This window comes from Trichoderma virens (genome assembly GCF_000170995.1).
Source record: "Trichoderma virens Gv29-8 chromosome Unknown TRIVIscaffold_1, whole genome shotgun sequence".
In the NCBI taxonomy this organism is placed as follows: domain Eukaryota; kingdom Fungi; phylum Ascomycota; class Sordariomycetes; order Hypocreales; family Hypocreaceae; genus Trichoderma; species Trichoderma virens.
The window spans coordinates 1,661,916-1,677,033 of record NW_014013748.1 but is presented as its reverse complement, the minus strand read 5'-3'; the positions used below and the strand labels follow the sequence as shown (position 1 = coordinate 1,677,033).

The window sequence follows — 15,118 nt, the reverse complement described above, 5'->3', positions numbered from 1 at the left end:
CTGCGTGTCTTGCTCCATTGGGCAGCCTGCGTCTTGGCGGAATAAAAAAGCGGCAGCATTCGGCCACATTCAACGAGCAGCTGAGAGGGTGTCCCGATTCAACATAAGCGCGTCTCCAAGTCATGCGGCAGCGTCAGCAATATTCCCCCTTTCCGCATCATACTAGGCTCTTGACCCTTGAATGCGGCAAGCCGGGAGTGTCACCCAGCAAAATCCAAATTACGTGCAGTTCGTCTATCCGAAGTAGCGGGAGCATCGGGTGGTATTGGTGCATCAAGTCTTGGCCGCGCTCCTTTTCTATCATCGTGCCTTGAGCGTGCTGCGAGATTGCCGCCAGATATGTTAATTTACCAAGAGAATCAGGTATTGTCATGTTCGACGTGATGAATGATGCAGCGTCCGCACACACTGTCAGCCCGCGTCACCATATTCCTCTCTTTTGGCAAGCAATTAAATCGTCAATGTAAGTTTTGGTGTCCACTACTTCGTACTTATACTTAAATCTCATCGTGAATCTTGTCCGCCACCATGTCTTTCGAAGTATTAACAACCTTTTCCGTCGGCCTCTCCAGTGGTTCAGCTGGGCTACCCAAACCGCCAGGAATTGGGCTCATCTGGCCACTCTCCGGCCTGCTCAAGGGTCGGCTACCGGGTATCCTAATATCATCGGGGGAGCCTGGCAGTAGCTTGGGATCTAAGCCAGGAATATGAATACGCTTCGCTTCATTCTGATAGGCAGCAGGGATAATCTCAATGATCTCGTCGCGGGGGAACTTGAGATTAGGAATATCCATAGTAGAGCAGTGCATGAGATAGGCGAATAGCACACGAAGGACAGATTCGTGGGCAATAATCAACAAGTCACTCTGCTCTCGCTCCAATTCTAAGATAATGGGCTCAAGTCGGACAGCAAGGTCATGGTAGGACTGCAAGGCGAGAAATAAGGGTTAGCTTTAAGCCTTTGTAATAAAGAGACCAACAAAAGTGAACTTGCCTCGGCACGGGGGTATCGATGATGATAAGGATCGAGTCCATGCTTTTCAACCTCTTCGGGGTATATTTGCCTAATCACTCGCTCCGACATCTTTTCGCAGACGCCGGGATTGATCTGGCTCATTTGAGATCGTTGCCGAACCTTGTATCCCTTTTCCTTGAGGATATCAGCAGTCTGAATTGTGCGAAGACGAGTAGATGTCCAGATTGAAAGCGGCCGGATGGGCGTTTCAGGCTTGCCCTTGGCGATCTGCTCCAGCCTTTCTTGTTCGCGATGTTTCATGAGCGTCTCGGACATTCTTTGAGCGTAAAACCTGCCCTGTTCTGAAAGGTCTGCGTCTGCTTTGTAAGAGTCTTCTTCGGTTGTTGTGCCCGCACGGGCAAAGAAAGTGGTCCGTGATTTGATGTGAAGGTTGGTAAGGTAAAACACGATTCTGTGAGACAAGTAGTTGAAGCTAACGTTGTTGTAGAAGAACTTTTCTCCGGCGTTGATCATTTTGATATAGTTGAGTTCCGTCTCGTCCATGGTTTCGAATACCGGGATCCTCATCTCTATTCTTTTTAAGTACATTTTTGCTGCTTCTTCGGGGTCCATTCCAGCAAACTATAATCATGGTTAATATCGAGAAGGGGGAACAATGATTTTGTGCTACTTGAGATGCTTACATCGGGTGAGGAAATCTTGACGTTGATGGCGTTGTCATGCAAAATTTGTTCATCGTTCACATATGATTCGATAAATAAAGTCTATAAGAGTGTTGCTGTCAATAATGGCAAAACGAAAACAGGCACATTGAAAACAATTTGCTAGATTCCTTACCTGGACGTCGTGCTTTGCAAACTCCTTGGCCAAAGAACGTCTTCCACTCGCCGTTGGGTTGACCGCATCGTATATAGCAACCTGGCCGTTTTCATGGTTCAACCAGGCATAGATATCTTCACGGCACTTCTTTAGAATCTTTTGGCGAAGTATGACGGATGACGGGGAAGCATCAGGGAAGAAGTAATCATCGGGAAGCGTGCCATCGGTGCCAATGGTTGCTCGGCGGTAGTCTCCCAAGTGGAAAATACGAGTCTTGACGCCAAGCCATTGGAGATAGCGTGCCATGGATACACAAATGTGTCTACCGTTTGTTAAATTTTGCCTTGAATCTCAGCAATGTATGCTCATTTCACTTACGTCTTGCCTCGAGCAGGCGGCCCAACCATGACAATGGCGATACGACCAGAATGAAACAGCCGCCCAGACATGGTACTGTAAAGCTGGGCAGGGGCCATATCATTATCTTCCGACACATCGTGAATACTATCGATAAAGGTTGAGCTCCTCCGGCGGTACCGGGGAGCGTTTGCCGCAATCTCAGCGGTACTAGAGTCCGTTTCGGTCAGTCCCATTTCCATTATTATTTAATTTCCAATTTTCGCGCGTAGATGTAAACGAAAAGTGATAGAAAGTCAACCAATATCCAAGGCCACATATAGCGGATAAGTATGAAGTGGTCAGGATTGGTTGGATCAGGGGCAGGGGTTAAATAGGAGAAGCGAATGGGCCAGGAGTGAGACGCTTTGAATGGCATCGCCATGACAGCTTGTACGCTCCAGTTTATTCCCATATGAGAAGCAGCACGCGCAGGCAACTTACAGCAAGGTATCCATTTTGCCGGCTGAAATCAACAAGCGGGTACTTGGATGATTTCACCGAAACTTTGTCAGGTTCCTTGGGAGCTCGAATTCCGGAAGAGATGTAATTGTGCTTCTATAATATCCGAGGTCAACGGGAGGATGATTTTGCAAGAGTCCGAGTTCACTGAGACGTGATAATATACCCCAGCGCGTCTGTTGAAAACTGGGAGATCTCAGCCGACCTTTGATGCGGTGAGATATGCGAGATGAGATCCGACCTATCTCAGCCTCGCGCCCCGCTTTCCGGGTATGATGACACCACTGGGATCCAGACGAAAAGATGCTTGTAATGGCCAAAGACTCCCAGCTCCAGCCGACCAGACAACGATGAAGCTTGTTGGAAACTGCGACAAGGGCAACAGGCGCTTTTGATGCTTTCGGGAGCCGCACAGGCGGATATATTCGGTTCTAGGGTACTGATTTGACGGATGCAAAATGAAGAGGCCGTTCATGCATGCAAGGGGGGCGCTACGGGCACTTACGGGAGGTACACTCAGAGAAGGGCCCAAGTACCTGTTGGGGTACGTACCCCAGGTACCTCTCGACACACGACCACAATATGGGAATTGAAGTTCTTGACAGTCAGTAGTGCATTTTACCCCACCATCCCTCATTGACTATTTCCATCATGCCAAGGTAGCAGCTGCCTGTAAAAGAGAGGCCATTGACGTAGCACTGGATATATTCATATAATTCGGAAAATAAACGTGGTGTTTGATATAGTCGGTAAATATTAATAGAAGAAGTTACGCGGTGCCTCTGTGTTATGAGAGAGGTAGTAGGTACATTCCAATGCACAAAAGCAACACACTCAACAAGTACTGCGATACATGCCTTCAAGCAGCCACGTGCCCACAGCCACCGGCACGGATTATCGCACCGTCCGCTCACAAAAAAATCGCTGCAAAGGCTCTACTCGGCTGCGTCACAAAGTGGCTCGTGCAGCTCCCGCAGGCTACTGTACGTACTGGCAAACTGGGTCGATTGAAAATTATTCTCAACGACTCCATCCCATTATAGCCGCCTTCGGAGCTCGACCACTGTGGCAAAGCCAACATCCGCGACCGAGGCTTGCCTGAGGCCTTGGATCCCTTTCATCCAGACATCGTCACTGAGACTCTCTGACCAGCGAAGCGACCCGGTCTCTTCTGCTCCATCTCCGGTCCCTCTCTTGTCCCGTTTTTTCCATCCGCTCGGCTCAAGAGCCGCCACATAGACCGGCATCATGGCCACTCCCGTCGACACATTGCGGTCCATCATATTCTCCAACCCCGTCGCCGCGACAATAGGAGATGCGCTCAACTACTTCTCCGAGCGGAGGGCAAAGCTCGGCCTGTCCAACCCCGGCACAATAGAGGCTCTGTCCAAGGAAGTCCAGCGCGATGTCTTCCTCAACAACTACATGTTCACCGGCATCCGCGCCGACCTCACAAAGATCTTCAGCATGGCGCCGCTGTTCCAGGTCTCTCACCAGTTCGCAATGGGTGAACGCATCAACCCTTACACCTTTGCCGCCATGTTCGGCACCGGCAAGGTAAGCAGCGTCGCATTGGCCGAGCCCGCACCACGGAACTAACTCGGAGCTCAATTAGGTCTTCTGCCAAGGCAACGTTGACAACGAAGGCTCCCTCTCCGGCCGCTTCAACTACCGATGGACCGACAAGCTGGTTTCCAAGTCTCAGCTCTCCATCTCCCCTGGTGGCCAGGACATGGCCCAGTTCGAACACGAGTATACCGGCGATGACTTCAGTGCGTCTCTCAAGATGCTTAACCCCTCTTTCCTCGAGGGCGGCATGACTGGCATCTACATCGGAAGCTACCTGCAATCTATCACCCCCAAGCTCGCTCTCGGTCTGGAAACCCTCTGGCAACGCCCTGCTCTGACTCAAGGTCCCGAATGTGCCGTCTCTTACTGCGCCCGATACAAGACCCTCGACTGGGTCGCCACCGCTCAATTGCAGGCTGCTATGGGAACTCTCAATGCTTCGTACTGGCGCAAGCTGTCCGATAAGGTTCAAGCTGGTGTTGACCTGAGCCTCGGTCTTGTCCCATCTCCCGGTGGTCTGATGGGCGGCGGCCTGCAAAAGGAGGGCGTCACCACCATTGGTGCCAAGTACGATTTCCGCATGTCCACTTTCCGAGCTCAGGTCGACTCCAAGGGTAAGCTGAGCTGCCTCCTGGAGAAGCGCGTCGCTCCCCCCGTCATGATGACCTTTGCTGCCGACATTGACCACTTTACGGTATGTGATTCCCGACCCCAAGACAACATCCCATCCCATAACTAACTGTTCGGATAGCAACAAGCCAAGCTCGGCCTCGGTGTTTCGATTGAGGCTGCTCCCGAGGAGCTCCAAGACCAGCAGGAGGCTCTCGGCGCCCAGTCTCCCCCCAACATTCCGTTCTAAACAGCCACAACTGGAAAATCCCAGCACAGCGCAGATTCCATGATCGGATCTTGGTTAATAGACAACTAATGTAGTAGGACTGCTGGCCAACCAAGGACGAGTAATTCATGTCTTTTTGCCGTCTCACTCACGACTTGTCTGATTATTAAGGAGAAAAAAAAAAGAAAGAAAAAAAGAAAAACGAAAAATCTTCCACCGTTGTTATTCGATGACTCTTTCAATCTCTACAAAAATCAGTAGAGAAAGAAATGAAAACAACGGGGAAACCAAAAAAAGGAACACTCCTCCCTTTTCGATAGACTCTACGAAGCCCTTTCTCATGGCAGGGTTAGGCCATGGCTTTCACAATGGGGGAAAAGCACGCGAGGAGAGGGGGAGGGAGGGAATGAATGAAGGGGAGAGTTAATGTGACTCATGACGGTGGCTCTCTCAAGTCTTTTTGGGGGGGCGCTATGCCTCAAAAAATGCATACATCTCAGCTTACAGTGCATTCTTTTGCATATTGCCCCCCGTGTATATTAACTTATTCCAAGACCGGTGCACTCGTGTATTGGGCTCGGGCGAAATGGGCGGCATGTTAAAGCATTTTGGGATGTCGTCAATTATGGATGGGATGGGATGGCTACGTTGCAGGGAATCCAAAAAAAAGGAGGGGGGAGGGGGACTGGAGTTAGTATGGCATATTGGTCAAAGGCCCAGTCTTAAGTGCTTGCTTTTCATGCTGAATGTACAAGAGAGATAGAGAAATGACGAGCTTGAATGTAATGCATTGACGAAGACACACTGTGGAATGCGAGCACAGAGCTCATATATAAAATATTGAAGACTGACTGTAACTAATTCCTTTGAATCACTGTTTCCCGCCAAAACAACAAGTTTCCCACCCACCAACGCCGTGGTATCTCTGTTTATAAAGTTGCCTTGTTTGTTTTTCTCTTTTTGTGTCCCCCCCAGAGGATATTGCCAACCATGCAAACCCTCGTTATATGTATGCCCAAGTAACGTGAACATCACGATTCTTTCACTCAAGCACAATGACCACGCTGGCTGTTGAAAAAAAATTGTATCCAAGTCAAAGAAAAGTGCCCTTCGTCCTGCTATATGCTCCGAACCCATAATGTTGTTTTGGCCCATTGCAAACAATAATTGCATCTAAAGCCCGAGAGTGCATCACATCACCACACACTCCCGCTCTGGCTGATCCCCCGATTTCTGTTTTTCATTTTTCTCTTTGGACTTTTTCCTCTTGTGCTTGTGCTTCTCAGCCTTCTCTATCTTTTCAGATTTGTCATTTCTATCCAGCTTGTCCTGCTTCTCAATGCTGGTGGGGTGATGATGCAACTGCTTTTCCAGTGATGTGGGCGACCCTGGCTGGGGACTTGGCTGTCCTGTTGAGCTTGCCGTTGAAATGTTCAGTGCTGGTGGCTCTGGCAGCGGCTCTTTGTTTGTCTTCATCAGCCCGCCAAAGCGACTCAAGTTGAGACTGATGCGGCCCTCGCCCGATTGACTGGCCGGGCGACTTTGTTTGCCCAAATTGAAGCGCGATGCGGCACGCGATAACCTTGAGGTCGTTGGTTCGTCAACCGGCGGCATGGCAGGCGACTGGGCATCGGGAGTTATGGATGGCGTATGAGCAGCAGAATCGGTATAAGCCAAGCTCTGGCGGCGCGAGATGACCGACTCCACGTATGAGCCACCAAAATTCATGCTAATACCTTCGAGCCACTTGCGGGATGGGCGCTCAACTTCTGCGGATAATCTGATGCTGGGTGGCTTGCTTTGCCCTAGACGACCCGTTGAAGCTGATGCTTGATGTTCATGATGCGTTGCCAATCCTTGGGTGGAAGAAGAGGCTTTGTGCTCGTGGTGTGCTACCAGTGCTTGAGTGGACGCTGAGGCTTGCTGTTCATGATGGGATATTAGGGCTTGAGTAGAGGCCGATGCCTGATGCTCATGATGCGATACTAGTCCTTGGGTCGAACTAGAGGGTGTTTCATCGCTAGTTGCCGAACGCAGTATCTCAAGGCTATTCTTTGACTCGTCGTAGGACGGCGGCCTACCCTCTGTGCTTTCTGTTGGACAAGGTGCGTCGACCATGGGTACGATCTGATAGAACAGTAGGTACGGCATCTCGACCTTTAAAGATTCTTTTATGTCGTCGACAAACGTGACTCGTTTGCCGATATCTAGGTCATCAAACCTCACCCATTGTGCCTCTTCGTAGTCTGGCGGTGGATCGAAATCATGCCTTCTGTTATCCGTGAGAAGCTTCGGGGCAATCCTGGCAAAGGAGATGTAGTGGCCACTCTGTAAAGAGTCGCCTCTGTGGCAGACAACGGATTGCAGAACAAGCTTGTACTCTGTCGCTAACCCATTAGTCTCCTCTTCTATGTGCGGGCCATCAGCGAGCATAAAGTGAGGAAGTCTCATGCTCTCGGGAATGTCGATGTAAGTGTTGTGCCGCTTAGGCTGGCCAGACTCAGTCATGGCGTATCGCTTCAAGCAAATGCCTACCACCGGGCGCTGATCAAGATTCATTGCTACTTCGACGTTGTTCCGAGGCTCGGTGCTGTTGACTGCGTGCCAGGCTGTGTGCGATGTTAGTAAAGGGGAATCGACTAATACGGCTTGTACGTACGAATTAAGCGGAAGAATTGCCATGCAGGTATGGTAACCGCTTTGATGACAGTGGATCCTTTCAGACTGAGCCTCTTGCGTATGTTCTCGGAACTGGCTGGGCGGCCTTTGTCATCAAGCATTACTCGTTGAATGACGCTGGTTGACCTATTCCTAGCCATCATCTGGGAAGAAGACGCCTCTGCTTGACTGCCCGCGGCAGTTGATTGTGATACATCGCCAAGAGTGCTGTTCTGACTCGTTCCGTTGACTTGCTCTGCTGACGAAGCTTCTCCATCGTCTTTTTTCTCTTCAGGGTTTTCCTCAACCTTTTCCTCGTCAAAATTCTTCTCCTCAGCCTTCTTCTCCTCAGCCTTCTTGCCATTGACTTTTTCTTCTAGTTTTTCTTTGATTTCTCCCTCCTCGTCCTTTTCTAGAGGAACATCTGGCAGTGGCTTCGACGGCGACATCTCTATCGGAGATAATGTTACGACTGCAGGTGTCGCGGCGCTTTCTCCATCTCTAATCAACTGAATCTGGTTGGGAATTAATAGCTGAGAGGGCGAGCTTGGAGTACCGTCCTCCGCAATCGACAACTTCTTTGCCTCCTCGCTGTCTCTGAGGACGTCAACCTGGGTGTTGAAATATTCCTCTAGGCAATCTTCTAGCTTAATACCGTTACCCTCAGAATCTGATGGTACTGCTAAATTCAATAATCTCTCATAGACGATTTTGTGGTCGTCCTTATCGAATTTGCCTTGATGAAACAGATCAACCTGTAGTGAGAGGAGAGGTAATTCTAGCTTTTCCGTGAAAAAGGCAAATGCTTCAGAGGTGTCTTGCTGTTCTAAAAGGCGAGCTTCTGGCCAGCCGCATTCAGCCATGGAATCTTGTATTAGTTTAGTCTAGACACGTTAGTAAATTGTGTACTCCTCAGATTGGAATTTGTCACTGCTCACCAAGTCTGTACGAATCAACTTGCCCGACCGTAACATGTTGACCCATATGCGCAGAAGCACGACGAGTCTATGCCTGGGGTCATCCTCCGGGAAATTGGTTTTGAGCATGCACTCAAAGGCGTCCAGCTTAGAGAACATGGCGAAGAGAAGGGAGTCTATATAGCAGGTAACGGCACTGCGGTTTTCGGCACCAACCATCTGGACACTCGGGTCGTAGGGTAAAATAACTCCAGAAGAAGACTTTTTTTCAATATCGATAAATTGGACAGCGCGTTCTGGGTCTCCATCGACGAATTTGGTCCCCAAGATATCTCGGACATGCTCTTCGGTGATGTTCATAATGTGCAATTGATCCAAACGTCGCTGGATATCCTCAATCTACCAAGTGTCAATGCTTATTTGGATCGAAGTCGAGACGCTCGCTAGTAAAAATGGCGGAGAACATAGTGCAACACACCTTGGCGACCTCTCTCGCAGCTTCCACCTCATTTTGGTGGGTTTGTTTCGCATGGTCGGGCTTGAATATGGAGCGAAACGCTTCTGCTGAGAGGGGACGGGCCTGCCAGTGATGTTTAACATTGCCGAACCAAGAACGACGTACTATGTGTGGTTCGGGTGGTTCCGCCATGGCATCCCCATGTTGCACAAGGAGTTTGGCTGGTGACGGATGGAAAGAGATTTACCTTGTTTGCGGGAGGAGCCGACTTGCTACGATGATGCTCGCCGCTCTTATCCCGCAGGCTAAGAAACTTCCTAGGAAATTCCTTCATTGTTCGTCGATGATGGCCAGAAGCCCGATGACGAGGCGAAAAAGTAGGGCAGGTGGGAATCAAGCTCTCGCGGCGACGAGCGAGAGATGAGGCGTGCGGTGCGCCCCCATTATAGGGCGAGACAAGTCTCGGCGAGGGGTTTGCGCTGGCGGGGCTGGATGGATTATGACGATGGCTTCTTGTATATCAAAGTTGCTTTTTCTTCAGCCTGATGCTCACTCTTCGTCGTCGGCAGCTACTGCGCGAGGTATCGCTACCTGATCGGATTCGGGTCGGACAGCCTAGCTCGAGGGGAAACGGTGCGCCGCAGACGTAGATGGGGAGCAACAGCCGCAGTCTAAAGTTCAGAGGCTTGTCGATAATAGAACTTTCTGGGCAGTGCAAGTGGACGAGGAAAGATGACGGAGGTTGCGTTGCGCAACTCCATCAAACGCAACTCGAGTGGTTCCAGGCGCAGCTTCAAATAAGGTCCGGTCGGCAGCAAAGTGAGTGCTAAAGTTAGTGGTTCGTGTTGGCTGATGTTACAGTGGCGGGGGCGGGACACTGGGTGGACCCGGTTTTGCCAGGGGCTGATAGTGGGCTGTAGGGACCTAAGGAGCGCTATAGCGCGGCGCGATACTGCAGCGAGGTGGCACCCTGCGACAGCCCATCGAACCCTCGCGGTGGCATTGAGAGATTTATAGATCGCTGCCACCTGCAGACTTTGCACATGCATCGGTAGTCTAATGGGATTCATGTTGCTACCTTACTATGTAGGCACTATTACTACTCGTAGTCTACTTGGTGCACGAAATTCTCTTCACGCATCGCAGCGGGATCCGCAATTGACCTTATCATGGCTTGGCACCAATCATCCGCGCCTTGTGAATCAACATGCACCAGCAAAAAGGCATCGGGCTTCGCCTCAGAACCGCCAGATCCGCATACACGGCTGCCTTGATCGACTGGAAGCTGAAATGACGGAGCGCCTGTGCGGTGCTAAGGCGGCCTTTTGCCATCCCTGCGTTCTCGTGCCTCGTCAAACTGACTATTTGCGGCGGCCTCGTGGCCTGCGTACGAAATGCCTACGTAATTCTGCCAACAGCGCTCAAGGCAGGCGATATTCGACCATCATAGCGTCTACGCACATGTACGGACTTCTAAGCAGCTCGTTCATCTCCACATGCAAGTCATGTTACCTGCCTACCAAAGTATCAAGTCTTCTCTGAGTCGTGTGCGGAAGAGGCGGGCTACAGATCTTGGCGGGCGAGGGGGATCACAGGAGGGGTCTTTTACTAACAATTAGGGCGATCTTTTGAAAGATTCGGTCAGCTAAGGCAGTCAGGGTACATGTGCTATATTTACTCCCGTCACGAGCCTATCCAAAACCTTCTGGGTACCTAGCTACCTAATGTGAGCTTTGAGCCTGGGCTAGTAAATACATGTACAACCTAGGTAGTAGGTAGCCAGCCCAAGTTTTAGTACGGTATCAAAAGGATGGCGTACTTCAGCTCCGGAGTGGCTGATGCTTCCTCCCAGCCATTTTATCTTTTTATATACGTATGAGATGTTTTGGAGTTTCATGTCTTGATACCGGACAAATGTCACCGTTTGTAGCAGATCATCATAAGCGCTTAAGTAGGGTATTTCACCCTGGGTCAAGACTCCAAGTGAGTGCTGCTCCCAGCAGAAAGTACCTACATGGTAGCTTCTGATCTTTCTAGCCCGAATCGCCTCTGGGTCGTACTGGACGAAGAAAAGTTTCTGCGCGAAAGCAGAGTTCCAAGGACTTGTATGAATCATCACCCTTCGCCTGCAGGTGGTACTGAGCAGATACGTACTACAGTATGCTGAATGTCAGCAGCTTTCAGCCCTCATGGCGTGACAGAATACGTCGAATCAGCAGAAGGAATACAAGGAGCTGCTCAAGTCAGGCGGCTTAGCAGGGGCTAGTCTCAAGGGGCCACCGAAGATGGGCGAACCAGAGGGTCAAAGCACGATGAGCCTCTTGTTGTGTAATCCTATCCACTATCTACGGGATACAGGGCTAGGATCTGTTACTGATTCCATACTTTGATACGAACTGCCAAAAGTAGCCCATAGAGTTGAGAGACCACTTCCTTTGCTGACTTACACATACTGAATTGCCAAGCATCTACCTTAGTAAGTGAGCTGAGTACCAGATATCGAACAAGATCACTCCATTGTCAACCCAGTCTCCCCCTTTCAACCGAACATAGCTTAATAATCAGCTATAATGATCAGTTTCGACTGGCTTTGACGCGATTTCAACTTATCGACGCCGAGATCCTTGAGCTGGCTTTGTACTTGTGCCTCTATATCTGTAGGGGATTTTGCACCGCCACATACCCGCAGATGCGAACGACCATGGTGTGGCGCAAACCCTGGCGGGACTAGCCTGTGGCTGGTGCCCCCAGCAGCTAGCAATTGGAAAATTCCCATTGTCTCGAGATCGTGGTGGGCTGTAGAGAAAGACATCTCGGACGAAGCATTGCGTCTTTTGCTCAGGCGACAATGGCGGTCTCTCGAGAAGGCGCTCGCCTGGCAAGAGCCTTGAGGCAAAAGCTGGCAACCAACCAATCTATTCCGCTATGCGCCAGAGGATTTGCCTCCACCAGGGCGGCACACAATGCCTCTGTGAAGGCAGATGGCATCGCCGATATCGAGTCGACATCTTCGTTTTCAGCGCCGCAGCCCGACAAGAACATCGTTAATGCTTTTGAGGAATCTCAGAGCCAAAACCGAACCGGAAGGAGGCTCCCTGGTAACCGGTGCGTGCTGCCCTCACATGCTCATGTGGGCAAAACCATGCTAATACGAACCTCAGATACCAATACCATCCTCCCAAGTATAATCGAGGTCCTCTCCATCCAGTCCAGGCGCCGCCTTCATCCGATCCCACGGCGCGAGATTTCGTTCCTGGACCGTTCAGCTTCCCTCGCTTGAAGCACACGTACGACAGCACCATTGCGCCAGACCTAATGACCCTCACATACAACCATACTCCTCCCGGGACTGTACCAATTGAATCGAAGAAGGGAGTGCTGCGCCAGTGGGACGGATCTTCGCCATATCACAAGAATCGACCTAGCAGAGGACCAAGAGGTGGAGGCTCATCGAGGCTTGGAATATTAGAGCGGGACATCGCCTGGCACAACATTCCCGAGATCGAGGCTGTCACCATTAACTCATATGCTCCTCTGGCTGCCGACAACAAGGAGTATCTTCATGTCGCCCGAGCTGTGGTCCAAGCCATCAGCGGCCAGTTCCCCGAGGTGACGACTGTGAAACACAATGTCATCCACTGGGGCGTCCGAAAGGGATCAAAAGCCGGTGCTAAGACAACCCTCCGCGGCGCTGCGGCCTACGACTTTGTCGACAAGCTGGTGACGCTGGTTCTGCCCAAAATCAAGGACTGGCCGGGCATTAAGGCTACCAGTGGTGACAGCGCGGGCAACATTGCGTTTGGTATGAAGCCTGCCTGGATGTCTTATTTCCCGGAGATTGAGTTTAACTACGATGTGAGTATAGTCCAGACAGAATAGCCCGGTTGCGAACTCCAAATACTGACATTTGATGATAGATGTATCCTCCTAAGCTGATGCCTGGTTGCCATATTTTCATTCACACCTCTGCTACCTCGGATAGACAGGGCAGGCTGCTCATGGAAGCATTGGGATTCCCTTTCTACGGAAAGATTACACATTGATGAATATCACGTCGACGACATCATTTGGCAAATACTAAAAAAAAATAAGTGGGGGAATATAAAAAAAATTGTACAACACATGTATCGTTAAGAAAAAGACTCTAACCGTTAGATACAATTGTATGAATATTGTAGGATATCTCTACATGCAAGTCCATATCAGTTGATCCATCCAAGACCTACAAAACGCCCAACTCCGCCCAATGTCCCTTTTCTATTGGAGCTGTTTTAAAACGCTACACCTCAAGCCGAAGCCGCAACGGCGGCATTCTTGACCTTTTCCCTGAGACCGTGGATGACAACATCAACAGCATCCATGTCGGCGGCGTCAACTTTGGTCGCTGTAAATCCTCGCTTGTTCAACTCGTCCGTGCAGAGATCCATGGAAGGCTGGTAATTCCTGACGGCAGAGCTCAGCGCATAGATTGCTTTGCGTCGAACGTCCTCGGCCTCGTCCTCCTTCAGCGCCATCTCAACAAGAGGCGTAAGCCCCCCCATGGCCAGCAGCCGCTCCTGTGTGCGCTCGTTGTTCTGGACAGCCGTGCCGACGCACCAAGCCGCCATCTTGCGCAGCTCACGCTCCTGATTGCTCAAGTGCCCAAGCAGCGGGGTCCACAGATCAAGGTTGGCGATGTTGTTGGCGTTGTCGAGGTTCTCAATGAGTTGCTCGAAGTTGTCAAAGGCGATGAGCTTGTTCTCCAGGCTGACCTCGGGATCGTTGATGATCTCCATGGAGCCCTTCATGAGGTCGGCATCGGAGGGGCCGCCCATGAGAGCGGCCATAAGCTCCGGGGTGAGGTTGGTCGGCGGTGGTAATTGGGCGTCAGTGGAGGGGCCATTGGGAAATTCGGTGCTCTCTGTGTTTTCGATGCTCCATCGCAGGAGGTCGTTGAGCCGCTTGTCACCCATCGTAGTGTATTGTTTGGCTTAGCGAGAGTGCGTGTGGGTAATTCTGTAATGAAGAGGATAAAGGGATATGGAGCGCTCTCTACTGCTTTTGATGCTGAAATTGTTTCTACACCCAGTAGTCCTCAGATTTTCGCTTGTGGTAATGCAGTTTCTGGAAACTTCAAGAAGTCTCTAGGCCGCATAGGGACTAGCGTCGCAAGATGCTGGTAAGGCTACTCCTTACAGTGCAGCCTTAGCCTTACGTGGATTCTATCCCGGCCAAACCGAGAACCTGATCCTCAGCTTCACGTAGAAGGTAATTAAACTGTGAGTGAGCCCAATCTCCGATGATTAATGACTGGAAATTATATCCTCAGTTTCAGCTGCTCACAGGATCCGCGGCCTTCTGTTTGAGTCGGAGAATTAAGGCTGCTACTCCATAAAACAGCTTAGGGATTGAACGAAACGCTACCCCACTTGTTCATCTCAGATGGTGGCTTGTATTCCGTACTGTCCATCAAGACATGATCACACATGGTGATGTGTGGCTCAGATTGAAGCTGATACTATCATTAGAATTCGGCCCCTCGGGTCTCCATCACCGCAGCCTAGCATGAATAACGTCATGGACCCTCCAATAGTACTACTAAGATCTCTCTAGGAGCACAAATAGAAGAGCAGTAGCGGTATCTAGCTTTCTGTTGACACCGCCGAGTGCAAAAAAAGAGATGCCTGGATGGTCTCAAAGATTATGAGATCTGACAGGTGACGTAGCGTCAAGACCATCTTTCAGCTGAGTTCAAAGGGGATACTGGCAAAAATACCTTATGCTGTGCTCAGTGGTACAATTACAGGTATTACTCCATCGTCATACAGGGTCCTGGGTAGGCAGATGAATACAAACCAGTGTCTGGGGGGGATTTGGAAACATCCAAGCTAAGAAGGGGCAACGCCAAGTGAATCTGCCTGTTTCTCTGCTCGCTCCAAAATAGCAACCACGCGTTGCTGAGCCGAGACAGTCTCAGAGGTACCGCAGCCTTGCCTCGCCTATTTCCTCCATGTAAAGAGCCGTCCCCTCTGGACCAGCCCATCTGC

The 15,118-nt window shown here is 50.5% G+C and overlaps 5 protein-coding genes across 5 annotated transcripts; 2 read left to right on the top strand and 3 right to left on the bottom strand.

Moving 5' to 3' along the window:
- Positions 1 to 441: 441 nt before the first annotated feature.
- Positions 442 to 2,649, bottom strand: TRIVIDRAFT_207735 (uncharacterized protein; the record flags this gene model as incomplete). Its single annotated transcript, XM_014105998.1, has 6 exons — positions 442 to 926; positions 977 to 1,597; positions 1,660 to 1,740; positions 1,814 to 2,117; positions 2,174 to 2,362; positions 2,636 to 2,649. 6 exons carry the CDS (start codon positions 2,647 to 2,649, stop codon positions 498 to 500), a joined length of 1,638 nt encoding a protein of 545 aa, XP_013961473.1.
- Positions 2,650 to 3,901: 1,252 nt separating this feature from the next.
- TRIVIDRAFT_63030 (uncharacterized protein) lies at positions 3,902 to 5,081 on the top strand (the record flags this gene model as incomplete). Its single annotated transcript, XM_014105997.1, has 3 exons — positions 3,902 to 4,210; positions 4,269 to 4,916; positions 4,974 to 5,081. 3 exons carry the CDS (start codon positions 3,902 to 3,904, stop codon positions 5,079 to 5,081), a joined length of 1,065 nt encoding a protein of 354 aa, XP_013961472.1.
- A 1,170-nt stretch (positions 5,082 to 6,251) lies between these two features.
- Positions 6,252 to 9,426, bottom strand: TRIVIDRAFT_34531 (uncharacterized protein; the record flags this gene model as incomplete). Its single annotated transcript, XM_014105996.1, has 7 exons — positions 6,252 to 6,961; positions 7,094 to 7,669; positions 7,720 to 7,972; positions 8,141 to 8,602; positions 8,657 to 9,034; positions 9,114 to 9,215; positions 9,340 to 9,426. 7 exons carry the CDS (start codon positions 9,424 to 9,426, stop codon positions 6,252 to 6,254), a joined length of 2,568 nt encoding a protein of 855 aa, XP_013961471.1.
- Positions 9,427 to 11,913: 2,487 nt separating this feature from the next.
- TRIVIDRAFT_185457 (uncharacterized protein) lies at positions 11,914 to 14,086 on the bottom strand (the record flags this gene model as incomplete). The annotated part of the gene is made up of 3 exons (XM_014105994.1): positions 11,914 to 12,197; positions 12,254 to 12,947; positions 13,010 to 14,086. The coding sequence occupies one exon, from the start codon at positions 14,042 to 14,044 to the stop codon at positions 13,379 to 13,381; it is 666 nt and encodes a 221-aa protein (XP_013961469.1).
- On the top strand, positions 11,914 to 14,086 carry TRIVIDRAFT_85859 (uncharacterized protein; the record flags this gene model as incomplete). The annotated part of the gene is made up of 3 exons (XM_014105995.1): positions 11,914 to 12,197; positions 12,254 to 12,947; positions 13,010 to 14,086. 3 exons carry the CDS (start codon positions 11,941 to 11,943, stop codon positions 13,133 to 13,135), a joined length of 1,077 nt encoding a protein of 358 aa, XP_013961470.1.
- Positions 14,087 to 15,118: the final 1,032 nt, after the last annotated feature.